At 53.3% G+C, this 23,562-nt stretch overlaps 2 protein-coding genes across 3 annotated transcripts; both read right to left on the reverse strand.

The window, feature by feature from the left end:
• Positions 1,069–6,692, reverse strand: EIF6 (eukaryotic translation initiation factor 6). Of its 2 annotated transcripts, none has more exons than XM_021077274.1 (7): positions 6,553–6,692; positions 6,266–6,377; positions 6,043–6,128; positions 5,387–5,562; positions 4,709–4,885; positions 4,327–4,508; positions 1,069–1,347 (listed from the first exon to the last, which is right to left on the reverse strand). In XM_021077274.1, exons 2-7 carry the CDS (start codon positions 6,370–6,372, stop codon positions 1,338–1,340), a joined length of 738 nt encoding a protein of 245 aa, XP_020932933.1. In that variant the 5' UTR covers positions 6,373–6,377; positions 6,553–6,692; the 3' UTR covers positions 1,069–1,337. The 2 variants fall into 2 exon arrangements, with proteins under 2 accessions (XP_020932933.1, NP_001230506.1); NM_001243577.1 differs by having other exon boundaries at positions 1,070–1,347; positions 6,611–6,669.
• Positions 7,759–16,097, reverse strand: FAM83C (family with sequence similarity 83 member C). The gene is made up of 4 exons (XM_021078085.1): positions 14,146–16,097; positions 11,509–11,676; positions 11,169–11,293; positions 7,759–10,653 (listed from the first exon to the last, which is right to left on the reverse strand). Exons 1-4 carry the CDS (start codon positions 14,614–14,616, stop codon positions 9,216–9,218), a joined length of 2,202 nt encoding a protein of 733 aa, XP_020933744.1. The 5' UTR covers positions 14,617–16,097; the 3' UTR covers positions 7,759–9,215.

A 23,562-nucleotide genomic window follows, 5' to 3' on the forward strand; every position in this document is an offset into this window, starting at 1 on the left:
CCCCTCCAGTCCCCCGACTCGACTCTCCGCAAGTCTCCGAGGTGGGGGGAAGGTGAGGAAAGACAAGGACCTGAGAGGGGCCTGACCAGGCGAGGCGAGCCAGACGACAGGAGGCGGCGAGTCAGTCAGTACCAGGAGGTGCAGGCTATGAGGAAGCGCACGTCGTCCAGCGGCCCCCAGGGGCTGGGCTCGGGCTGGGGCTGTCCAGGGCCCTCAGGCGCCGCGGGCTGGAGCTCGGGCTGGGGCTGGGGCTCGGGCTGGGGCTGGGGCTGCGCCGGCTCCGCGGTGCCCAAGCCGCTGCTCAGCTGAGCGCCCATGTTCTGCATGAGGAGAACCCCGTGAGGTGCGCGGCCGGCCGTACACCACCCCGGCCGCAAGCCGGCGGCTCCCCGCCCGGGCCCGCCCCTACCTCACACAGCCAGAGCAGGTTCTGCGGATACCAGCGGTAACCTCCGCCCACGTCGCGCCTGCGCAGACGCCCGGAGGGATTGGCGTCGCGACGTCACCACGCACGGGCCCCGCCCTCGGGGACGAAAAGTTTCAGGGCACAGGGGCGGGGCCCAACAAACCCGGCCCCACCCGCCAGCATCCGGCCAGACCTGCCCCAGAGTCCCTGGGCCCCGCCTCGCGAGAACAAGGAAACACTGGACGCCGCTCCAACCAGCCCTGCTGAGGAAAGGGCTTGCCGAGACTGGTCTGAGATGGTCCTGGGCGCCTAGGAGCCAGGCCAGCAACCTCCACCCACCCTGGCTCAAAGCTAGGTGCCCCAGAACAGCTCAGGAGCCTCACACCGTCCTAAGAGAGAGGTGAAACAGATTCTCGTCCTTTGAAGAATGTGCGCACTTCACCTCACCTCAAGTATGAGGCTGAAGTTGTGTGGAAAATCAAAGAATTACAGGGGAGAATACTTCTTCCTCTTGCTCTGGGATGAAGCCACTCATTTAATGAGAGGGGAGTGGGAGACTACAGAACTAAGGAGTGTATGTGCTTCCTACCCCGCTTTCCCCTTGAACAATGACGGGGGAGCTGAATGCGGGCAGAGGTTCCCCAAACAACACATTCAGAATGGTCAGAGGAAACTGCCCTTTAATGGGGTGGCACAGGACAAAAGAGCTCTCAACCAGAAGCCACAGGACCTGCCAGCCAGCATGATGTGGCAGATTTTTACATTAGCTATAGATTCAAGAGATGGGCACAGGTGAAGGGCTGGGCATCCAGCCACGAGTCCAAGTGAGCTCTCTGCCACTGCCCTGCCAGCATCCAAGACAGACTGGGTGGGACGTGAAGAAGGAGCCCAAGTCCAGGGCCTGGAGCCAGGGAACAGCATGGAAGGTGACTCAGGTGAGGCTAGAGAGAGAGGAAGGAGCATTGTCAGTAGGTGCTTCACAGAGCATACCTCACCCTCCACTCTCAATGTGCTTCCCTCCACCCTCACCCCAGGACCTCTGCTTCCGCTCAGCCCAGAAAAGCCACACTCAGAGCCCCTTCCAGATTCCACTGCTCCCATGAGTCACAAGTCTAGAACTCTCAGTGTTTAAAAAGTAAAAGTGACTTCTCCACTCAGGTGGGTCAACTCAATAACTTCCACAAACCCTTACTGATCACAAATCAGAGCCTCACAGGTCAAGTCCAACAGCCATTAGACAAGGGAACAAAGGGGCTCAAAAGAGAGGAAAGGACATGCCCAGGCCACAAATTCCCCATCGGCAGGGTTTGGGGCCAGGACATTCTTCCTGAAGGTGATAATCATGCATATGATTATAAAAATGAAGTATGGGAGTTCCCATTGTGGCACAGCAGAAATGAATCTGACCAGGAACTATGAGGTTGCAAGTTCAATCCCTGGCCTTGCTCTGTGGGTGAAGGATCTGACATTGCTGTAAGCTGTGGTGGCTAGGATCTGGCGTGGCTGTGACTCTGGCGTAGGCTGGCAGCTGTAGCTCTGATTGGACCCCTGGACTCCATATGCCACAAGTGTAGCCCTAAAAAGCAATAAATAAATAAATAAATAAAACAATTTAAAAAATGATGTATTTCTAATTGCCTACCTGACACCTTCCTTGTGAGGTCTCCTGGGCACCTCAAACTCAACAGTTTCAAAACCAAAATAAGCTAAGGAGTTTTTGTCTCTTCTTTTCCAAAACCAATTTTTTTCAAGATTTTTTTATTTTTTATTTATTTATATTTTTAATTTTTTGTCTTTTTTTCAGGGTCGCACCTGTAGCATACGGAAGTTCCCAGGCTATCGGTCAGATTGGAGAGGTAGCTGCCAGCCCACACCACAGCCACAGCAATGCCAGATTCTTAACCGACTGAGCAAGGCTAGGGATCAAAACCCACATCCTCATGGATACCAGTCAGGTTCGTTACCCCTGAGCTACAAAGGGAGCTCCTCCAATACCTACTTCTTTACCTATCTAACTGCAATGCTGACCAGTGCTGCTGACTGTAGGCAATTCTGCCTGGCAGCCTCTAAAGTTTCACCATTAAATGCAACACTTGCTGTAGGTTTGAGTAGGTACCAATTATCAAATTATACAAATTTCTTTCTGTTCTTAGGTTGCTAAGAAGTTTTTGTTGTTGTTGTTCTGTTCTTTAATTAAATAGTTAATTGTGAAAGTACTGTTTTCTTATGAGATTCCAAGTCCCAAAAAGGGAGGATTTATTTTATTCATCACATCATACTGTCTGGCACATAGTAGGTGCTCAAAAAAGAAGCTGTTGAGCAAATGACAAAACCACTGGTACCATTTTCCTGCTCAGACCCTTTCACCTGCTCTCCAGTGCTGACAGCAGAGCTTGTCAATGTGGTCTCCAAACTGCCCCCACCAGAATCACCCAGGGAAGATTATTAAAACAACCATACCTGGCTGGGTCCCACTCCAGACTAAGAGAATCTGTCTGCGGAGTGATGCCAGGAATCTACCCTAACAAGTATCCCAACATAGACCAGAGGACAAAAAACAAGTCTACAGTCAAAACTTTCTGACATGGACATTCAGAGTCCACAACACTCTGGGAATAAAACCTTTCCCCTTCACACCTTTCACACTTCCCCATCTCTGGGTCTGTCTGAAGTGCTTCCTCACCCTATCTTTGCATATCCAATTATCTTCTCATTCCCTGAAGCCCCGATCAAATGATCTGCCCTCCACAAAACCTTCCTGGATTCCACAAAGTGTCTCATGGGAACTTCTGAAGCCATGTAAGGCACCAGATATTTCATCTTTGAAGTGGCTATGTGGCCACTACATCTTTTTTTTTTTTTTTTTTTGTCTTTTTGTCTTTTTGTTGTTGTTGTTGTTGCTATTTCTTGGGCCGCTCCCGAGGCATATGGAGGTTCCCAGGCTAGGGGTCCAATCGGAGCTGTAGCCACCGGCCTATGCCAGAGCCACAGCAACGCGGGATCCGAGCCGCGTCTGCAACCTACACTACAGCTCACGGCAACGCCGGATCGTTAACCCACTGAGCAAGGGCAGGGATCGAACCCGCAACCTCATGGTTCCTAGTCGGATTCGTTAACCACTGCGCCACGACGGGAACTCCTGGCCACTACATCTTCTCTTACCTGCTGCACTGAGTCCCTCAGAGCCATGATGTAGCACAAAGTTGCCTAACTATCCCACATGGAGCCTTGTCCATAGGGGTCAATGACCATCAGGCTACTAAATGAATGAAGGAGAGAAAATGAAGGGAAATTTTGTCCCTGGTAAGAAAGGAGTCACTTTCTTACTACTACTGGCCACTTGCTCTACTTTGGAGTTTCTATCCTATGCCTTGAGAAGGAGCCTAAATGGAGCGGTGGGGGTGGGGGGAATGCTAAATATCCAGCACCTGCTGCTCTTCCAAAGGAAGAGCTTCTAGAGCCCACCACCCCAATATCTCCAGGGTTAAGGCCAAGAACCTGCTTTTGTTTTGAATCCACATAAGTCCAGATGACTATGATTTTGATGCCATCCTCACAACCCTGAGTTCCTTAGGCACCTAGGGTCGCCTCAGTTTCTAAAAGCAGCCTTCCCTCCTTCCCTCAAAAAAGCTCTCTTCTGTCTACTGGCTGGAAACACCAACACATAGGATGATACAAACTACAAAACAACGTGGTCAGTTATAAAATAAGACAGACAGAGAGGGGATACACTGAACCAGAGTCTTCAGAGATGGGGATAGGCAGATACCCAGCACTGCTTGCTAACTATACCCTGTGCCTGCTCAGCAGTGTGCAGAGGTGGCCTCACATGCAGAAGAAATTACCAGTACTAATACAGCGTGGCTCCCGTTACAGGCAGCATCTCCCTCCCCTCCTCTCAAAAGGAGAGGCCCATATACCTGTCAATGAGGGAATCCCGCATGCTGGTAGCAATTGTGCTAGGCTGGGCTTCGTTCAGCTTGAAGACACTCTCCACCACTGACAGCTCTGTGCTGGTTGTGTCCAGGCCACAGAAGGCACACCAGTCATTCACCACCATCCCAGCAGCGATCACCTCGCTGCCTCGGTTCACAGTGCCCGCCTGCCAAGGGACAGCTCAGTGTGAATCTCAGCACCAACAGCCAGTCTCTCCCCTGCTTTATGAGGATACTCACCAAACCCTGCTCCCTGACCCTCAGCCCCAACCCCAAACTGTGACAGGTAATAACCCAGATTCCTGAATACTGGGCAAAAGGGGTCTGCTCCAGCAGAAGACAGGGGCCAGAGAATAGGAATGCTTACCACAAGGGGGACCTGAAGGAGAGAGGACAGCTCATCCTGGTCTTCGATTGAAGTCTTGGGATGCACCAGCCCGCCCTGATTGCTGAAGACACAGTAGCTTCCTACCAGCACCTGATCAGCCACTGTCTGCCTGAAGACTTCAACCCTGAGCACATCAGCCAGGATTTCTTCTGTTTCCTGTCAGCCAAAGGTGCAGTGCTTGGGCTAAGAACAAGCTGATCAAAGAACCCAGGGCCTCCACACCCAGATCCACCCAGGGTGTGACTCCCTAAGCTTCATTCCTCTGCCAGGTAGCTGCATGTGGAAGCTCGCCCGGAAAAAGGAGGGAATACAACTTGGAGCAGAGTCTAGGCCAGCTATGGAGTGTCTAATATCCACACATGCCCGAAGAGCCAGAGGCTGGTCTCCACATGACCCTCCTTCCCTCTAACCCACATTCAAGAGTCACCTTGCAGGACCAGATGGATTAATTTCCCTGACTCTGAAAGGATTAATACCCTCCTTAGCTTCTTCCTGACACTGATCACAATATTCCAAAGAGTGCCTGAACTGCAGGAGCCCAGATATAAAAAGAGACTGCAAGAGAGACCCCTAATTCCTGCCTGATAGGCAAAAACAGTGGCTAACCACTGTCTATGCTAATAGCCTGTGACTCTGGGCCAAACTGGGCTGCCTCACCCTGTCCAAGTCTGGGTGGACTAAGGCCACGTAGTCGTTGCAGGTGGTGACATTGCCCAGGGCTGAGAGCCGTTCTTCTACCCGCCGGATCTGCACTGAATCCGGGAGGCAATTGCGAATGTGTTGCAGCTCCTGATCGGTGGTGTTGTTGGGCACCAGGAGACCATGCCTGTTCCCTGGAGAGACCCATATTAAGAGGGATGAGGCAAGGATGGACCATGAATACAAAAGAAGCCTGCTGAGCCCCAAGGAATCTGCCCAGAGTCAGTGGCCTAGGAGAGAGGACAATCTAATCTTCCCTCACACTAGGTGTGGAACTGGGTGATTCACCAGGCTTCTTTGAGTCTTAGCTTCCTCATCAGTCAAATTAGATCATTAATTCCTACCTCTCAGGATCTTCGTTAAAAAGGAATGAAACAAGTGTAAAAGTGAAACCCCTTAATGTTATTGGTGATTACTATGATCCAGAAGCCCCTTTGCCAGGGATGGCCCCTGATCTTTTGGCACTTAAGCCTGGTCTGGCCCGGGCCTGAGGGATTCTGCAATCTCCGGCGATAATAGATGAAAGCCTGGAAATCCCCGGGTCACTAAGGGTCCCTTCTAGGGAGGCGCTGGGAAGCTCCACGCCCTCCCTCGGCGTCTTCCATCCGGCTTACCCACACACATGCGGCCGATGATGCGGCAGCCGGCGATGGACGCGTGAACCACGGGAATGGTATCGGCCAGCTCTCCCTCGAATACACTGTAGAGACATGAGCTCGGTGGGCACAGGAGCCTAAGGGCCTGAGCCCTCCCTCTGCCGCAGCCCCCGACTCCAAGCACTTTTCCCCGCCACCCACCCATACAATACCCGCGGGCCCGGACTCCCTTCCTACGCACCTGTAGAAGTTCTCTGATCCTCCGATGGCCACCAGGCAGTAGGTGTTAGTAAGTTTGGCAAAGCAGCCGATCTCACAGTTGTTCTCGAACGACGCTCGGACCGCCATGAGGCCTAAGGGTTGGGGGGACGGGAGTTCAGGCGCGGCGGATCCTCTCCCGGGTCCAGCCCCTGGCCGCTGCGCGTCAGGCCCGCCGCGCCCCTCCCTGGCCGTCTCGGGCCCTCAGACCTTGGGTCCCGCCCACCGCGCCCCTCCAAACTCTTCCGCCCCGAATCTTTGGGCCCCCACCGCTCACGACGCAGGGCGGCCCGAGCTGAGCCTTCGGTCTCTCGCCACAACCGCTCACCAGGTAAACGCAATCTCCACACGCGACAGCAGTCCTCCCCAACCCTCCTTAGGTCCCCGTTTCCGCCTCAACCCTAGGAGACTTCCGAGAGAGCGCGGCACACCCAGCCACGCATGCGGCCACTCTAGCTCTGGCCTCCGAGCGGACTCTATGGTTGCAAGTAATAGGATTGCGACCCCACCTGGCCCCGCCTCCAACAAAGCTCGCATTCATTCATTTGCTCATTCTATCAGGAGCTAGGTAGAAAGTACGTCCGGACCAATGCTGGTTGGACGTGAGGCCTCAGAATGGAGGAGTTGGGAGTTCCCGTTGTGGCTCAGCGGGTTAAGAACACGCCTAGTATCCACGACGATGAAGGTTCAATCCCTGACCTCGTCGCTCAGTGGGTTAAATGATCCGGAGTCGCCTCAAAGTGAAGATCGCAGCAGGGGGGCTCCGGATCTGGTGTGGCTGTGGCATAGGCTGGCAGCTGTAGCTCCAATTCGACCTCTAGACAGGAATTTTCATATGCGGCAGGTGCGGCCCTTAAAAAAAAAAAAAAAAAAAAGGATGTCTTCCAGAAGATGGGTTGTTTGATGAAAGTATTTATTGAAGTAAAGTCTGTGGAGGAAGAGCAGGTGTGGGGAGGTGAGGGATAGAATGAAGTGCGGGACAGATATTCAGGCCTGATCTGGAACCCTGGAGAGACTGAAAGGCTGAGATTTGGGACTGAAGCCTGGGGTGGATGAGGAAACTCATGGAAAACGTGTCCACTAGGCAGAAGTGAGACCTGAGGCCGCGACAGAGGCTGAGGAAGGAGGTGCGGCCAGAGAAGTAAAGGAAACCATTGCAGGGGGGAGGATGGATAAAGCAGTGTCAGGGAGGACCCAGAATGGGCAAGGGTGTGGGGGCTGATGAGCTCCCACTATGTGCCCCTAGCACGTGCTTAATCACACAAAGCAGCCACTTTCTGCTCCCCCTCCCCCCCCCTTACCCCACCCCTCCCCACTTCATAGAAGGTAGCTATCAGGAGACCTGCTCTGGTGGACTGGAGGGCATGAATTTGGCCCACATTTTATAGAATCTGCAAAAGCCCCAGAGTCTCTCAGAATGTCACTCACAGAGAAGGCATAGGGAAGCTTGGAGCCCCTATCCTCCCCCCACCCCACCCCCAGCCGTCTGCAGCCATCCACTCTCCTCCATCTGGGAGCCCTCCTTGGATGATGCCCTTCCCCAGTCCCCAGCCTGCAGTTTTATAACTACGCCTTCCTCAGGATACACTAGGCTGCGACTGGGTCATAGCATGTCCACTTTTATTGATTTGTATCACATATACAGTCCCCGGCAGGTGGCAAGCTCAGGAAAAGGACCCTATCTGAGGGAGCCTATATTTCTAGGGACACTCAGCAAAATGGTGTGTGTGTGTGTGTGTGTGTGTGTGTGTGTGTGTGTGTGTGTCAGACTCTGAGTATCCACGACCTCCCCATCCTCCCCAGTTCATCTCAGACCCACTCCCTCAGTCCTCTCCCAGGCCTCTCTTCACCTGGTTACTTCTACCAGGAGTTCTGCTAACCCTCACCTCCATCTGTCCAAATTCTTCCCACCCTGCAAGGCTTGGCTCAAAAGCTGCCTCTTCTAAGAAACTTTCTCACCACTCCATCATCACCACTACTCTTTGCCCTCCTTTCTCTACCACCTTCTGTCACTGGTTAGCTTTTAATTAGTTACAGCTCTGTCTTGCTCACCAATGGTTTATGCATTTAATCCTTGTCTCCCAGGGACTGAATCTGATGCTTTTGTCAGCCTTATGGTATGACAGCATAGGACTGGATACACAGCTTACAAAGAGACACTGGTTGGTGCATGCACGCTTGTTTGTGTGTGTGGTTATGTGCATATTTATGGTCGATGGATCCCGAATGATCTATGGTGTGCACGGAATGTAGCCATTTATTTAGCCGAATGGCATTTACTGAGTACCTATAACTAGAATCCTGAGTGTTTTGGTTTATTGCAGGGACTGCATTGGTGGGTGTGCAGTTTGTGGCTGTGCATCCTGTCAGTGTGCTGTATATATTGTGCAGGCATTTGGAGGTATCTCTATGGTATATGGATTTCAAGTGCATGGGGACATGTGAACTGTTGATATTGTGTGTCCTGTCTCTGCAGAAACACAGTCATAAGAAATTAAGAGTCAGAGACACAGGTTTGAGCCCCTGCCACTTACCTGGACCTGATTCCAAGTAAGTCATCAAACTGGCTGGGTCTCAGCCTCCATATTTATTTATAATATAGGGAAGATAATACTTATGATCCTAGAATTGTATAACTACTAGATGTCTATCTTGTCGGGTGTTGTGAGGATGAAGGATAAGATGTAATGATGTGATGTGCCCAGCATAGTGACAAATGGCAGGTGCCAAGTAACCGTGGCTTCTGTTTCCCTGTGTGTGTGCATGTGCGTGTGGGCAAGAATCCTGAGCTGAGGGAATAGCTAACCTGGGCTTCTAGATTCCCTCTCCTCCCCATACAGCCCCTGCCCAAGCTCCTACCCATGATTCTGGGACCTGAGCAAAACTAGAGTTTCAGTAGATGGAGGACAGTTAGGTCCTTTCTAGGAGCAGGACTAGGACTCAAAGCGGCTTCGGAGCAGCTTGAACTTGGACTTGTTGTACTTAGTGATGAGGTCCAGTTTGCTGTGGCCCAGGGTCAACCGTTTCTCATTCTCAGACAGGCCGTTGCTATTGCCATTGTGATGGCCACCTGTGGGGCCCCGTAGGAGGCCAGGCTCAGGTCCCTGCCTGGTGCCCTGCAATTGATGATACTTGGTGATGAGGTCCAGCTTGCTGTGGCCCAGAGTCAGCCGCTTCTCATCCCCAGAGTCCACTCCAGCCTTTCGAGCAGGGCTTGGTCTGGGGACATCATTGGGCCCAGGACCCTCGCCCCGGAATGGGCCAAACTTTGTGATGAGGTCCAGGTGGCTGTGGCCCAGGGTCTGTCGTCGCTCGTCTGGACCCTGCTTGCCCGTCCTGGCTGAGGAGTTGGCTTCTGGGGTTACTCTGGAGTCCCCAGCCTTGGAGGACTGTACCAGGAGGTCCAATTGGCCATGGCTGTGGTTTGGGGACAGTCTCTTGTCCTCTGAGGTCTGATGGCCAGGTCGGGGGTCACCTGACTCAGGGACACCCCCAGCACCCTGGGCCTGGGGCAGAAGATCCAGCTGGTTGTATCTCTGATTTGGGGCCAACCGCCTGTCCTCTAGGACCTGCTCACCAGGACACAGGTAACCTGAGTTGGGGGTCGCCCCAGAATCAGGGCCTCCTGCCTCTCGTCCTCTGGAGAAGGGGACGAGAAGATCCAGCCGGCCATGGCTCTGACTCAGAGACACCTTATTCTCCTCTACTGCCTCCAGGGCTGAGCCTGGTACCCAGCGGCCTCGTGGGGGGCTAGGTTCCTGGCTACCTGGGACCCCGTTCTCTGGGAGTCGGGACAGAGGTGGGACAGCCCGGGGAAACAGGAGGAGGGGACGAGGGCGAACAAGCAGAGGTGACCCCCCTGCCAGATTCACGGGGCTAGTGCTATCGTGGTTGAGGGCAGGGGAGGACTGGGACCATGGGAACGCCCCCAGCTTGCCCAGGTTGGCCCTGTAGGGCCCTAGGAGGGGGCCATGGTTAGCGTCTGACAGCTGGCGTTGCAGGGCTGGCTGGCCATTGGCCTCACAGTGGGCAGAGCCCAGGGATGAGGATCCCATACCCGTGTCACTGCTGCCACCGCCTCCTGGCAGAGCGAGAAAGGAGGAGTGGCCTACGTGAGGGGAGCGCTTGATGCTACTGAGGCTGGTGCTGGAGGGCGACGAGGATGTGCTGGGAATGCCAGGCCTGAAGGCCAGGGCCACTGGGCGAGGGCACGGTGCCCTGGGAGAGAGGGCATCTTCGCCTCCACAGAAGCCCTCCACGGGCCTTGACTCGGCATAAAGACAGCGGAACTCCCGGTCAAAGTCTTCCACGATGCGGCCCCTCAGCTGTAGCACCATGCTAGTGTGGGCCTGACTGCAAAGCCAGGTGAAGCTGGGGGCAGAGGGTCAAGGTCAGGAGGCAAAGTGCAGGACCAGGGGGCTAGGCAGGCGTCACAACCAGGGGAGCAAGACAAAACCACCACCACCATGAGGGCCCATGTGAGGGGGCAGAGCTCTGACTTCAGAGTGTGTGCCAGCTCTAGCTCAGCTTAGTCCACTTGGGCATGCAGTTTCCCATCTCGATCTCAGCTTCCCCATCTGTAAAATGGACCAAGGTTCCCTGAAGTCCCTCCAATTCCAAGGTGCAAGAGTTATTTTCTATGTCAAGGGCATTAAAGCAATCCTTCCACAGAGTAAGCTCCTCCAGGGCCTCATCTGGAGCTGTCTTTCTCCCTACAGTATCCTCCAAGTCCAGCACCATGCCTGACACACTGCAGCCACTCAGTCCATCTTAGAAAGGATAGAGGAAGGAAGGAAGGAAAGCTCAAAGCTGCCAGATCCCAGGTGCTCACGCCAGCCAGTGGCCCAGCCCCAGACACACACCCCATCCCTGTTCTACCCACTTACCTGTAGCTGCCCGCCACCACCTGCTCACAGTCAATGATGATGAACTTCTCCAGGGTCTGTCCCGTGAAGCGGCGGCCTGCCTTGCTGCAGTATGTGTCCCCACACGTGCTCCGCACACGCATGTTCTGGCCCGAGGAGGGAGGGAGGTGGAGGTGACCTTGAGAGAATGGGGCTCAAGCCATGTCTAAAATCCCATGGGCTCTGACCAAAAATGGCTAAGATAACGTGGCCCCACACTCCCATTGATCCCCCCTCAGTGCTCATGGACCACACAACTGAATCTTCTACCCTCTCTGACTCCCCACCCACCCCCTGGTTCCTGCCCCCGACCCTCGCTGACCGGCAGGTGCCCTCCATTGAGGTCCATCTTGTAGCACATCTCCAGGAAGTGCCTCAGGTGCTCCTGAGCCAGGAGCAGGTAGACGGGGACACCACGCCGGCTTGAGGCCTCCATGAGGTCACAGAGAAGTTCCATATCGGTGAATATGTCCATCACCACAGCTATCACCTAGGAAGGAGGGGCGGAGCTCAGCCTAGGGCCCGGGGCTGGAGCCCAGGAAAAGAGCTTGGGACTGAAAAGCAGCAGGTCAGAGCCTGTGAGAACATCTGAATTTGGAGGGCTTTTGGTGGGGATCCAGCCTGGGGAGGTTATTTTTGTTTTTGTTTTTTTTTTAGGGGCTGCACCTGCACTATATGGAAATTCCTGGGCCAGGGGTCAAATCAGAGCTGCAGCTGCTGGCCATAGCCACAGCAACTCTGGATGAGTTGCAGCTGTGGCTTACACTGCAGCTTGTGGCAAAGCCAGGTCCTTAAACCCCGGGGCAAGGCCAGAGTTGGAACCTGCATCCTCATGGATGCTTTGTCGGGTTCTTAACCCACTGAGCCACAATGGGAACTCCTAGCCCAGGGGTTCTTGGCTTAGAAATAAGGAGATTTCACTGTCTTGAAGCCCAAGAATTGTTTGAAAGTTTTAGTGTGCACTTTTCTGAGGATGCTTTTTTACCTGTCATCAGATTCTCAAAGATGTCTGTGGATCAACTGCACTAGTCTAAAGCTCTGCTCTACATCTGGGGAACCTGAGGACCAGCGGGGGAGGAAGACTCAGAAGCAGAACCCAGATCCGATTCCCAGTGCAGCTCTTCACACTCCCCCCAATGACTCTACCTGGAGCTCCAGCCAGGGACTATCTGACGGAGGCTCACTTCCCAAGGATCAGAGCTGCAGGTCAGTTACTGGGGGTCTTCAGTGCCCTTTGCCAGACCCACCTCAGTTTCCCACAGAGCTGCAGAGTTTGGCGTGCCATCTTCCACCCAGAGACTCCCTCACTCCCACCCACGCTCAGTTGAGGTGCTGGGACTGGCGACCTCCCTTATGTCATGGGTCGCCTCAGAGAAGCCCTGAAAACCCCCTAGTGCAGCCAAGCCCCTGACCACCTCTTCTTCCCATTGCACTGTCCACCACGAGCCCCTCCTCTCCCAGTCCCGGCTGAGAAGCAGGAGGTGCAGAGCCACACACTCCAGCTCTGGAGCCAGACAGAAATGGGCTCGAACCTGCACTCTGCTACTACTTCCTAACTATCTGGCCTTGGGTGGGTTGCTTCACCTCTGGGATCCTCAACTTCCTAGTCTGTTAAATGCAGATGATGCTAGCTGCCTCACAGATAGTAGGGAATTGAATGTGAAAATACTCGACACACAATGGAAGCTCAATAAATGTTTTTTTTTTTCTGCTGCCTCCTTCGCAAACAAGGACATTGGGCTGCAGGGAGAGGAAGCACTTCCTGAGATCACTCTGAGGGCCAGTGACAGCCCAGAGTGAAAGCCTAGTCCTGGCTTGGAGTGGAGGGTCTAGATGGGAGCTGGGAAGCCAAGGCACTGAGGGATGCCCTCGTCCATGGCACAGGCCTGGCCCGGGGGGTGAGTGGGGGGACAAGGACAGATCAAAGGGACAGGAGTGATGACAGCAGCCACTTCACTAATAACCCCATTCCCAGTGCCAATCAGGTCTGGCCCTCCCCTGCCTGGGGCATAGGGAGGCTTGCCTGGGCAGCTCTGGTGGTACCAGTGAGATCCCAGCCCCTAGCATTTGCAGCAGGTGCTCTTTGGGCTGCTCCCCAAGCAAGGGCCCTGAGTCTAACCTGGGGTTGTCTGATCCATTCTGCTGCCTCCTGAATCAGAGGTCAGGGATCCAGGAGTGCTAGCCTGTGACTGGAACCTTCTCAGACACCAACACTCCTACCTGCTCTCCTGCTTCTCTTTTTCCTGAGCTCTCGCTCCCTTTCCCTGGGCCCAGTCAGCAGCCTCCACTCCTCTTTCCTTTGGGTACAGAGCTAAAAGCTCAGCCCTCAAGGCCACGCTGAGGCCCAGGCACCAGTGCCCCTTCCCCTGCTTCAGGCCCAGCTGGAGATACAGTGGGAAAGGGGTGAGGTGTGGTTGGGACCATGTATCAGGAGGCAGGATTGTGCCTGGGGTCCAGGGCCTGAATCTAGACTCCTCTCCCTGAGCCCTGGGTTCTGTTTTAACAACTGACTGGACCTCCTTGAGTAAGTCCTAGCCCCTCTCTGGCTTCAGTCTGCTCCCCTCAAAGTCAAGGGGATGGCTCAGATGTTCACCAAGGTTAGGGTTCCCAGCCTGGTCTTTAGGCTTTTTGAGAATCTGATGAAGGCCAAGGACCTTCTCCCAAGAAAGAGGATCCTGCTCTGCAGTGAGCACCACTTTGCATGCATTTTCAGGGTGTTTGCGGGATCCTTGGGGCCCATCCCCTCTTCTATGCTTATCATAATGTCCTTGATTGCCAAGGGGTTACCAAGGTAAAAACACATGCCCACCCTCTAGAAGCCTGTGATCTGCTAGGAGGCAAGGGTTCTCATCCCAGTGCTGCCCTCAGCTGCTGCATGGCCTTGGGCTGGTCTCTAGCCTTCCCTGGGCCTCGATTTCTACATCTGTGAAATGAGTGTCTCAAGAGATGAGGCCCTTACCGTGCGGGCCTGGCTGAAGAGGAAACGCAGAAGGTCCTTGATGCTCTTGGCCTTGTCCCGCTGGAAGTGGACCACAGCCTGGGTGGGGCTAAAGCCTGTGGCCTGTGGAACCTCTGGCCAGCCCAAGTCCAGGTCTGGGGGGTCTGTGTCGGACGCCATGGGGAAGTAAGTGCCCGAGGTGACTTCGGAGAGCAGGCTGAGGCGGTCAGGCCCCGAGGCCTCTGGTCCCTGGGCCTCGCTGAGCTCTGGGCCCCCACGCACATGGCTGGTCATGTAGTCCATGTCCAGAGCACTCAGGAAGGGCAGCTCCCGCTCCTCGGAGATGACCCGCAGGTAGGCAGCTTCGCCCCGTTCCAGGAGGGCGTCGGCCGCCAGCCGGGCCGCCTCACTGTGCTGCAGCACCAGGGGTGAGCTCTCCCGCCACCAGGGCCGCTTCAGCTCCTCCACTCGGCCCCGCAGGGGCCCCGCCATGCCCTCAGCACCCAGACCCCCAGGCCCTGGGCCTCTGAATATGTCTGCCCACCGGCTCCCCTCACCCTCCAGCAGGCTCCATGGTCTTGCACCCTGGGCTGCCGGCAGCAGGAAGATTCCAGCAGAACAGCCTCCTGCCGGCCTGCTGTGTGTGTGGCAGGGCCCGCAGCCTGTTGTTACCCTAAGTCAGAGCCATGCTCCGCCCCATTGCCCCTGGCCTCTGGAACCTGTCGGGTCAGCCTCACCTGTCTGCCTGCTGTTGGGACTCGCCCGTCCAGGGAAATAGCAGGCCCTTAGCACATACTCCTTCCCCCCCGCCTGCTCTGCCCCACCCCGGCACCACCTGCCCCATCCCCACCAGGCTCCTCGCAAGTTTCCTCCAAACCCTGACCTTCCAGAGTCCCAGTGAAAAATGCTCTTCAGATGGCTGTGTTCCCAACAGCCCTAACTCCAGGGAAGCTCTTGATCTGCGGCCAGACCCCAGTCTTCCCCGCCTCCTCAGGAGTCGAGTATTAAATGGTTAGTGAGAAAGCTTTTTGAGAGGATGGGGGTAAGGGACTTCAAGCTCTGGAGGCAGACAGGGCAGGCAAGCTTCTGTTCTCTGCCCCCAACAAGGGCCTTAGTCCCAGAGTCCTCAGGAGCATGGGTGGGGAGGCTTCGTGCTGGAGAGGAGTCAGCAGATGGCAGCTGGTGAGGAAGGGAGGCCAGGCAGAAGTGGTCACAAGGGTGTATGGTGCCAGCCTGAGGCACCACCTTTCTATGGAGGGACAAGTTCCAATGAGGATGACGGGGACAGCAGGAGACCTTGCTTAGTACTGACTGCACTTGCTCTAGCTGGCCTGTGATCCTGTTCAGACCAGACCCGGGTTTCTCTATGCCCATAGAGCTTCACACGAGGCTCAACATATGCACAGAGGAGGCGAGAGGGGGGTGTGGTTGGAGGCTCCCTGCATCAAGCTGGGCCCTGGGAGTAAAGCGAGTGAAGCTAGGGCTGGGGCACCTGGAAGTGATGGGCTCAGGACAGGCAGGGGAGAGCCGTGGGCCGAGAGCAAAAAGGCTGGGCCACTCCATCCCACCCCAGGGGCAGGGGCAGACACCAGAGCACCAGGTACTCTAAGAAGGCCCATCCCTGGGGTGAGGGGCAGGGGTGTGTGAGTAAGCAGAGCGAGACGGTGGGAGGGAAATGAGCTGTGGGGTAGCCAAGGTGGCAGGGCCTTTATCTCTGGATTTGTTAAGGGGGAGAACAGGACTTTATCTGGGTCAGGGAAGCATTCCTGGGAGGGGAGGCAGGCATGTTTCTATGTGGCTCAGTTCCTGTGTTTATCCCTTAGTTCATATATGTCTACCTAACGGTACATACTTTGGGTTCCTTTTAAAAATTATTTTTAGCAGTTCCTGTTGTGGCTCAGTGGGTTAAGAACCCAGGTAATATCCATGAGGATGCAGGTTCGATCCCTGGCCTTGATCAGTGGATTAAGGCATCCAGCGTTGCCGTGAGCTGTGGTGTAGGTTGCAGACATGGCTCAGATCTGGCATTGCTGTGGCTGTGGTGTAGGATGACACCAGATCCTTAACCTGCTGAGCCACCGGAGAACTCCTGTTTATGTGTTCTCGTGTATGTGTCTGGGTGCATATCTATTTGCATGCATGAGCATCTGGGCAGCAGGAGTAGTCTTTGACCCTAACTTTGGACTGTGGTACTAGGCATCCATGCAAAGGAGTTCAACTGAGAGGGGCAGGGATGTAAAGACTGAGCTGAAAAGGGCTCCAAGGGATCCCTGATATCCTGATAATAAAAGCATGTAAGTCAAATTAGATCCCCCAGGCTCCCTATGGGCTGAGTGGGTGAAGGGCAATGGGAGGGTGGATGGTACATCCTAGCCTTGGGTCTGGGCCTAGGGGTGGGGGCCCAGGGTGATGGGAGCCATACAGAGAACAAAGCCCAGCCCCTGGCTGCACTGTGTCAGGCATAGGCCCTTAATAACTGTTATTAGGAGGAAGAAAAATATTTTCTTGTCCAAGAGGTGTGTCAGGCGCCTGCCTGGCATCATTCTGCCATCCTGGGGGCCACTTAGCCTTGTCTCTTCTCTCCTACAAGCCAAGAGGCGCCTGGGCCGGTGACTGTCATGTGGGGGTTGTGGGAGCAGAGGCTGGGCTGCAGCAAGCTGCACTGATGGCAACACTGCTGCACACTTTTACGTGGCACCTCTGGGTCAGGGGAGATGAGATTCCTGGGAGCAGCAGCCAGGGGTAGGTGGGGAGCCTGAGGGGAGCCTTGAATCAAGGCAAAGTGACCTAAGAACTAGACACAGAGGCAGGTAAGGAGGCTGCCTCAAGCGGGGTATTCCAGGATGAGAAAGATTTCTGGACAAGAGTGGCAAGCTGGGTGTTGCAGGCTGGAGGCCCAGAGGGGCAAGCTGGGTGTTGCAGGCTGGAGGCCCAGAGGGGCAAAGGCATACTTCTGAAAGAGTTGGGAGCGGTGGTGCAGGGAAAGGCCATCTGGAATCATGGTCTGGAAAGGGCCGGGCTGAGACACAGAGGTTGGCCAGATCCCTAGAGTGCTATTTTAGGGTAACTTAGGAAGCAGTCCCCCGGGAGAGAGTGGCCCGAAGCCCCAGACCCCTGGGAACAACCCAGGTGGTGTGGCCTGCTGTTCTTGAGCACCACACAGGCCTTCGGGAGGCCACACTGGCTCTGGCACTTAAGGCGTGTGTCGAACAATCACAACTGAGTCACAATGGCTTAATCTTCTTCACCAGGTTGTTGTAAGGGTACGTGGACTACTCCATGTCAGGTGCCTTAGGAAGACAAGCTCAGTACGTGCTGAATTCAGGGCTTTTCCGGACAGGAAAGGACAGGGGCGCAGTGAGAGCCTGATGGCAAACGAAGCAGCACAGGAGGAGCTCCTCTTGGTCAGTCTCTGGCCGCTTCCAGACCAAAGGCCGGTCCTGAAGGTGAACATGGCCCCGGGCCATGTCTGGAGCATGGCTCTGAGATTTGGCCGTATTCCAGCTCACGGGAGCCTCCAGCAAGCAGGATCACAAAGTAAGGAGCTGGGCACCCTATCCTGGAAAGGTGGCTGTGTCTGGGTCCAGGAGACACTGTGATGTTGGGGTCTCCCCCACCCCCAACCTTCCCTCCACCCCCTCTACCCATCCATCCACCTTGTCCCATCCCACAGTGGGAGACCTGTCCCCACTCCCTAGTTACCAAAAGGGGAGGGAATTCCCACTACACTCTCCTGAGGGGAAGTGTGAGAGGACTGCTCTCTCTCCGGCTCCATGCTCCCCAGGGGAGGGGAATGGCTTGTCAGGTGGCTTAAGGAAGCAGCTGGGCTCAAATATTTCTGGGTTTCTCTCTGTTCCGCTGTAGGCAAAAGTAGCATATTCTCCACTGATCTACATCCTAAAATTTCAGAGGAGATTCTGCCCCTACAAGGGAGACAGGTCTGCTCTTTTTTTGGGGGGTGAGGGTACATGTTTAGTTTGGGGAGTAATATCCTCCATTTGGCCAGAGAGCAAAAGCTATATTCTCCAATCAGCTTTATCAGAAATAAAAATAAGACTGGTAAAGCCACCATTCTGATGTCCATCTGTCTATCCCTTGTGTCATTTCTTAATTTATTCTGAACTTGGGAAGGGAAGATATCTTACCTACTCATCTCTTAAGCGCCCAACATTACTGATCCAGCCATGCCCTCCCCTTCCGCTCTGTCCATCCAATCCACCCAACCTGTAGCTAATGCCTACCTTAGGCCAGCACCATGGTCCAAAGATGAGTAAGACTTAGTCTCTGCCCTGGAGGAACTCACAGTTTAGTGGGAAAGGTAGACTCATAAGTAATTATAAGCCACATGTTAAGCCAAAGTATAAACCAATTGCTTGGGGTTTAGAGTTCATGAGCCATTCTGGAATCTTAGAGGAGCCATGTCCCAGCCTCCATCCCCAATTAGAGTACAGCCCTTGGCAGGCTCTTTCTCAGATGGTGACTGGGAGGTGAAACAGCTGTTTCTGGCCGCAGGGAGAGAGAAAAAGAGGGAAGAAGCCAACACAGTCAATGGTTCTAGTTCCCGGCTGTGAGACCTTGAGTGAGGCTCTCAAGGCTGCAGCCTCCTATCTGTAAAGCAAGAGTGCTGGGCTGGAGGTCTCCAACCCCTTCCAGTACTCACATTGTAATCTATCACATGTGACATTACAGGTCAGGGCTTGAAAGATTCCTTTCCTGGAAACTTCCCAGCCATGATCCCCAAGACCTTTCCTCTCCTCAACAGAAAGACGGAGGACCTGGGCAGGGTCTGAGCCCTGGGTTCAGCAGCATGGCTCAAGGGAAGTCCCCTGGAAGCCACGGAAAACTTTTGTGATGAGTGGGTAGGAGATCATGGCCAGGGCCTGAGGTCTGGCCTACCCCTCCCTGAGGCCAAACACATGGAGCAGGAGGGCAATGCACAGTGGGAGGCAGGCGGGGGAAGAGGCTGGAAGGGAGGCAGAATCAGGCCAGCAAGTAGAGGGCTGCACCCAAGGAAAGAGTTCAGACACTCTGGGACTGTCATGCTCTCAGCCCATGGACCTGCCAGCTTGCCTTCCTCCCCCTTCGCCCCAGTGACCATCAACTCTAGGTGCCCGGCATCAAGGCAGTATAAGCACTCCCTTCGCTCTCGGCCCTCACCCCAGCCATCACTTGCCCCCGTTCTGTCCTCCAACCTCTTGGTCTCAGGAAAGGGTTCCCTCCTCCCCTCCAGTCAGGCCCTTGTCCTCAAGACCAGGCTTCCACTTCCAGAGGGATCTAACAATAATTCCTCACATTTGTGGCAAGTTTCCTACTCCACTCATTGCTTTATGTTTAATCAGACTCCTCCCCACCCCTACCAACATCTTCAGTTTTTTCCCTGTGTTCTCCCAACCCCTGCCAGATTTTCTCCATTTCTTCTCATCTAGGCACCTCCCAAGATACCACATCTGCTGCCATACCCTGCTCTCATCTTGCTCCTGGAAGCCTAAAGCCCTTAAGCTTCACCACTTGCTCCTCAGCCCCTGAGCTCTGTAGCATTAAGAGCCCCCCCACCCCTTCTGGAAGCTCTCCTCTCCCCTGGCTTCTACCCGATTCCACCTCCTGTGCTGGTTCCCGCTCTTCCTACCCCACACACCACCCCACCCCACCCCAGTATAAGCTTTCTCCCACACCCACCCTGATGCCTGGTCTACCCTCCCCATTTCACCTTTGGGAACTCATCTAGCTTCATGGTTTCAGGTATCCCTTCTATTCCCAAGGCAAGGCCAAAGTCCTTGGCCCAGAGGTCCTAATCATCCCCTGAGGTCCAGACCTGCCTCCTCGGTGGCATCTTCCACCAGACCAGCTCCCCATACAGATACAACCAATATGCACCAAAGCAATGGTGTGGAGCTCAGAAGACACGAGACTGTTCAGCTTTCTATGAAGTGGTTTCTCCTTAGTGGATGTAAGTGCATGATGGAGGCAGCAGCTCTTCCTGTCTTTCCCAGGATACTATAATTAGCACTCAAAAAACCCACAATACGGGAGTTCCCATTGTGGCTCAGAGGGCTAAGAACCCAACTAGTACCCATGACAATGCAGATTCAATCCATGGCCTCACTCAGTGGGTTAAGAATCTGGCGCTGCTGCAGGCTGCTGCATACGTAGGTCACAGACATGGCTCAGATCCCATGTTGCTGTGGCTGAGACACAGGCCTGCAGCTGCAGCTCAGACTTGACCCCTAGCCTGGGAGTTTCCATATGCCACAGGTACGGCCCTAAAAAGAAAACACAATCACAATACAAGGAGGATTTTTCCTTTCAAGTCTCCTCTTGACACCAATTATCTTCCTGCTCCCAGGAGAGCTCTGGACGGCTCTTCCTTCAGATTCCACATTCAACGAGGCACTGGGTCCTGATGATTTGTTTTCCCTGCAATATCTCTGAGGTCTGAATTTCCTTTGAATTCCTACAACCTCCCCAGGCTCTCAGGCCTTAGAAGGCTGTTATCCCTTGCTGGCTGCACCCATCTGCCCTGGACCTCACGGTGCCTCTTCACTCCCAACCCTGCCAGATGCAGCATTACCCAGGTCACCCTGCATCGTGGCCCCACTGGATCTCGATAACTTTCTTCTCTTGGCGACTGACTCAGCAGGTCCACCTGAGTCTGAAGTTTCCTGCTCTGTGCCGCAGATCTCACTTCCTGTTTTTCTTTCTACCTACCTTGCCCATCCTTTATGTCCCAATTCCCTTCAATGCTTCCCTGAACCTTGAACCTGAACCCCCTTGTTCTGATTTTTCCTGTTAGTGTGTGTATGTGCCCACAGAAGCCCAAATGGCTGCAACACTGCTTTAGGTTTCCTTCTACATTTTTTTTTTTTCTTTTTAGGGCTGCAGCTACAGCATATTGGAAATTCCCAGGCTAGGGGTCGAATCGAAGCTGCAGCTGTGGGTTTATGCCACAGCCACAGCAATGCTAGATTCGTACCGTGTCTGTGACCTACACCACAGCTTGTGGCAATACCAGATCTTTAACCCACTGAGTGAGATCAGGGATCGAACCCACATCCTCATGGATACTAGTTTGGTTCATAACCTGCTGAGCCACAATGGCAACTCCTCTTTTTACTTTTTAATGGAGCACAACTGACCCTTTTCCCACCTAGTACTCTTTCCTGGAACTAAAAGCACAGAACCACCTGAGTCTACATGCAGGGAAAATCTGGGCCTTTCTGAGCTTCAGTCTTCAACAAGTAACATGAGCTTATAAATAACTTACCTCACAGAAGTATCACTCAGGATTCAATGAGGTATTAAGTGAAAATACTAAGCAGTGTCTGGCACAGAAGAGAAATGCAAAACATACTGGCTGAATTGTGACCTGGGCTTTAACCTCAGCTTGATGTAAGACAGCAGTATGTATGTATGTATGTATGTATTTTAGGGCCACACCCATGGCATATGGAGGTTCCCAGGCTAGGGGTCTAATTGGAGCTGTAGCTGCTGGCCTATACCACAGCCACAGCAATGCAGGATCCAAGCCACATCTGCAACCTACACCACAGCTCCCCGGCAATGCCAGATCCTTAACCCACCGAGAAAGGCCAGGGATCAAACCTGCCTCCTCATGGATGCTAGTCAGATTCCTTAATCGCTGAGCCACAACAGGAACTCCAAGACAACAGTATTTATGACTCTTAAAATTTTAGGCGAGGAGTTCCCATTGTAGCTCAGCAGGTCAAGAACCTGACACAGTCTCCATGAAGATGCGGGTTCAATTTCTGGCTTGGCTCAGTGGGTTAAGGATCCAGCATTGCTTTAAGCTGCAGTGTAGTCACAGATGTGACTTGGATCTGGTGTTGCTGTGGCTGTGGTGTAGGTCTTAGGTGCAGCTCCAATTCGACCCATGGCCCAGGAACTTCCATAGGCTGCAGGTGCAGCAGTAAAAAGAAAAACAAAAAATTTAGGCAAAACTGAAATTTGCTATGTTGTCCTGTGTTTCTCATTTTAAAACCCTATAATATAAATATACATTATATATACAAATACAATAATCTCTGAAGAGTAAAAATGTTTGCTTCTTCTGAATAAGTATAATTCCTTTTATGTGACCTAAACTTAAACCTTTCCCATTTCTTCCTTTGGCTTCCAGGAAGCTCAGAGAAAGGTTTTACACTCAATTGCACTCAAGTATAGTCAGTTTCCTCGCTGACCTGCAGGAGGCAGTGTGGGGTGGGGAGAGAGCAAGGGCCTGGGGCAGGGGCTGGAAGATGTGGGCTGGAGCACTCTAGGCCCCTTTCACCCTGGGTAAACCTCCAGGCGTCTCTGAGCCGCAGTCCCCTCTCCTGGGTAAGGGGATAAGTCCGAGGAGAACAATGCCTATTTAACAGGACTGCTGTGAGACTACATACACATGAGGTCATATTATAAATTGCCAAAAAAGTCATAGGAAAGTTGGTTATTAGCAGCCTAGGTTTTCAAACATGAAAACCCCTCTCTCCACTTCCAATACTTACTTCTTATCCTTTGAACTCTGTTTTAATTGTTTTGCAGCTGTTAACGCTTAAGTCTCTTAATTTACTGTGATCCTTTGTGGAAGTTCACAGAGTACAAAAAATGACAAAATTATTCTTAGAGAGCAATCACCCTGAGGGCAAGAAATCACATCTTTCACTTGTTCTGTAGAATAACAATTTACAATAAAAAGCAATTAGCTATAGAAAGAACATTTGGTTTTCATTTTTACACAAAGGTCAAAGGAATTGCTTTTTTTTTTTTTGCTTTTGCTTTTTAGGGCTGCACTCATGGCATATGGAGGTTCCCAGGCTAGGGGTCTAACTGGAGCTGGAGCTGCCGGCCACAGCCACGCCAGATCCAAGCAGCATCTGTGACCTACACCACAGCTCACGGCAATGCTGGATCTCAACCCACTGAGCAAAGCCAGGGATCGAACCCGTAACCTCATGGTTCCTAGTCAGATATGTTTCCACTGAGCCACGATGGGACCTCCCAGAGGAATTGTTAAAGTAAGCAGAACTATAGAAGAGACTGAGAGAAAGATACAGAAAGGGGCTTTTTATTGGGCTTGTATGGATACTGATGATTTAGTTACTGATTCTTTTTTTTATCAAAGGTTATGCCAATGCCTACTATGGTCCAGGCCCCCTGCTGGATGTTAGCAAAACAAAAGTGACCAATCCAAACACCAGCATCCAAAAGGCAGGCACAGTGCAGGATGGCGGATGGATATATAAAAAAATGTTCCACCAGAGAACACTGCCTGAGGCAGACAAGAGAGAGGGTACTTGAGGACATGGGAATTCTTTAGTCAGAAGAGGATTCTAGGTAGATAAACACAAAGAAGAGTCTCTTCAGGTAAACCCATGTGGCTCAGTTTGCTCAGAGAAGAAATAGGTTAGAGACACAAAAACAAGTCGGGGTTAAACAAAGAGCCTC

The sequence above is a fragment of the Sus scrofa genome, chromosome 17, assembly GCF_000003025.6.
Source record: "Sus scrofa isolate TJ Tabasco breed Duroc chromosome 17, Sscrofa11.1, whole genome shotgun sequence".
NCBI classification, from domain to species: domain Eukaryota; kingdom Metazoa; phylum Chordata; class Mammalia; order Artiodactyla; family Suidae; genus Sus; species Sus scrofa.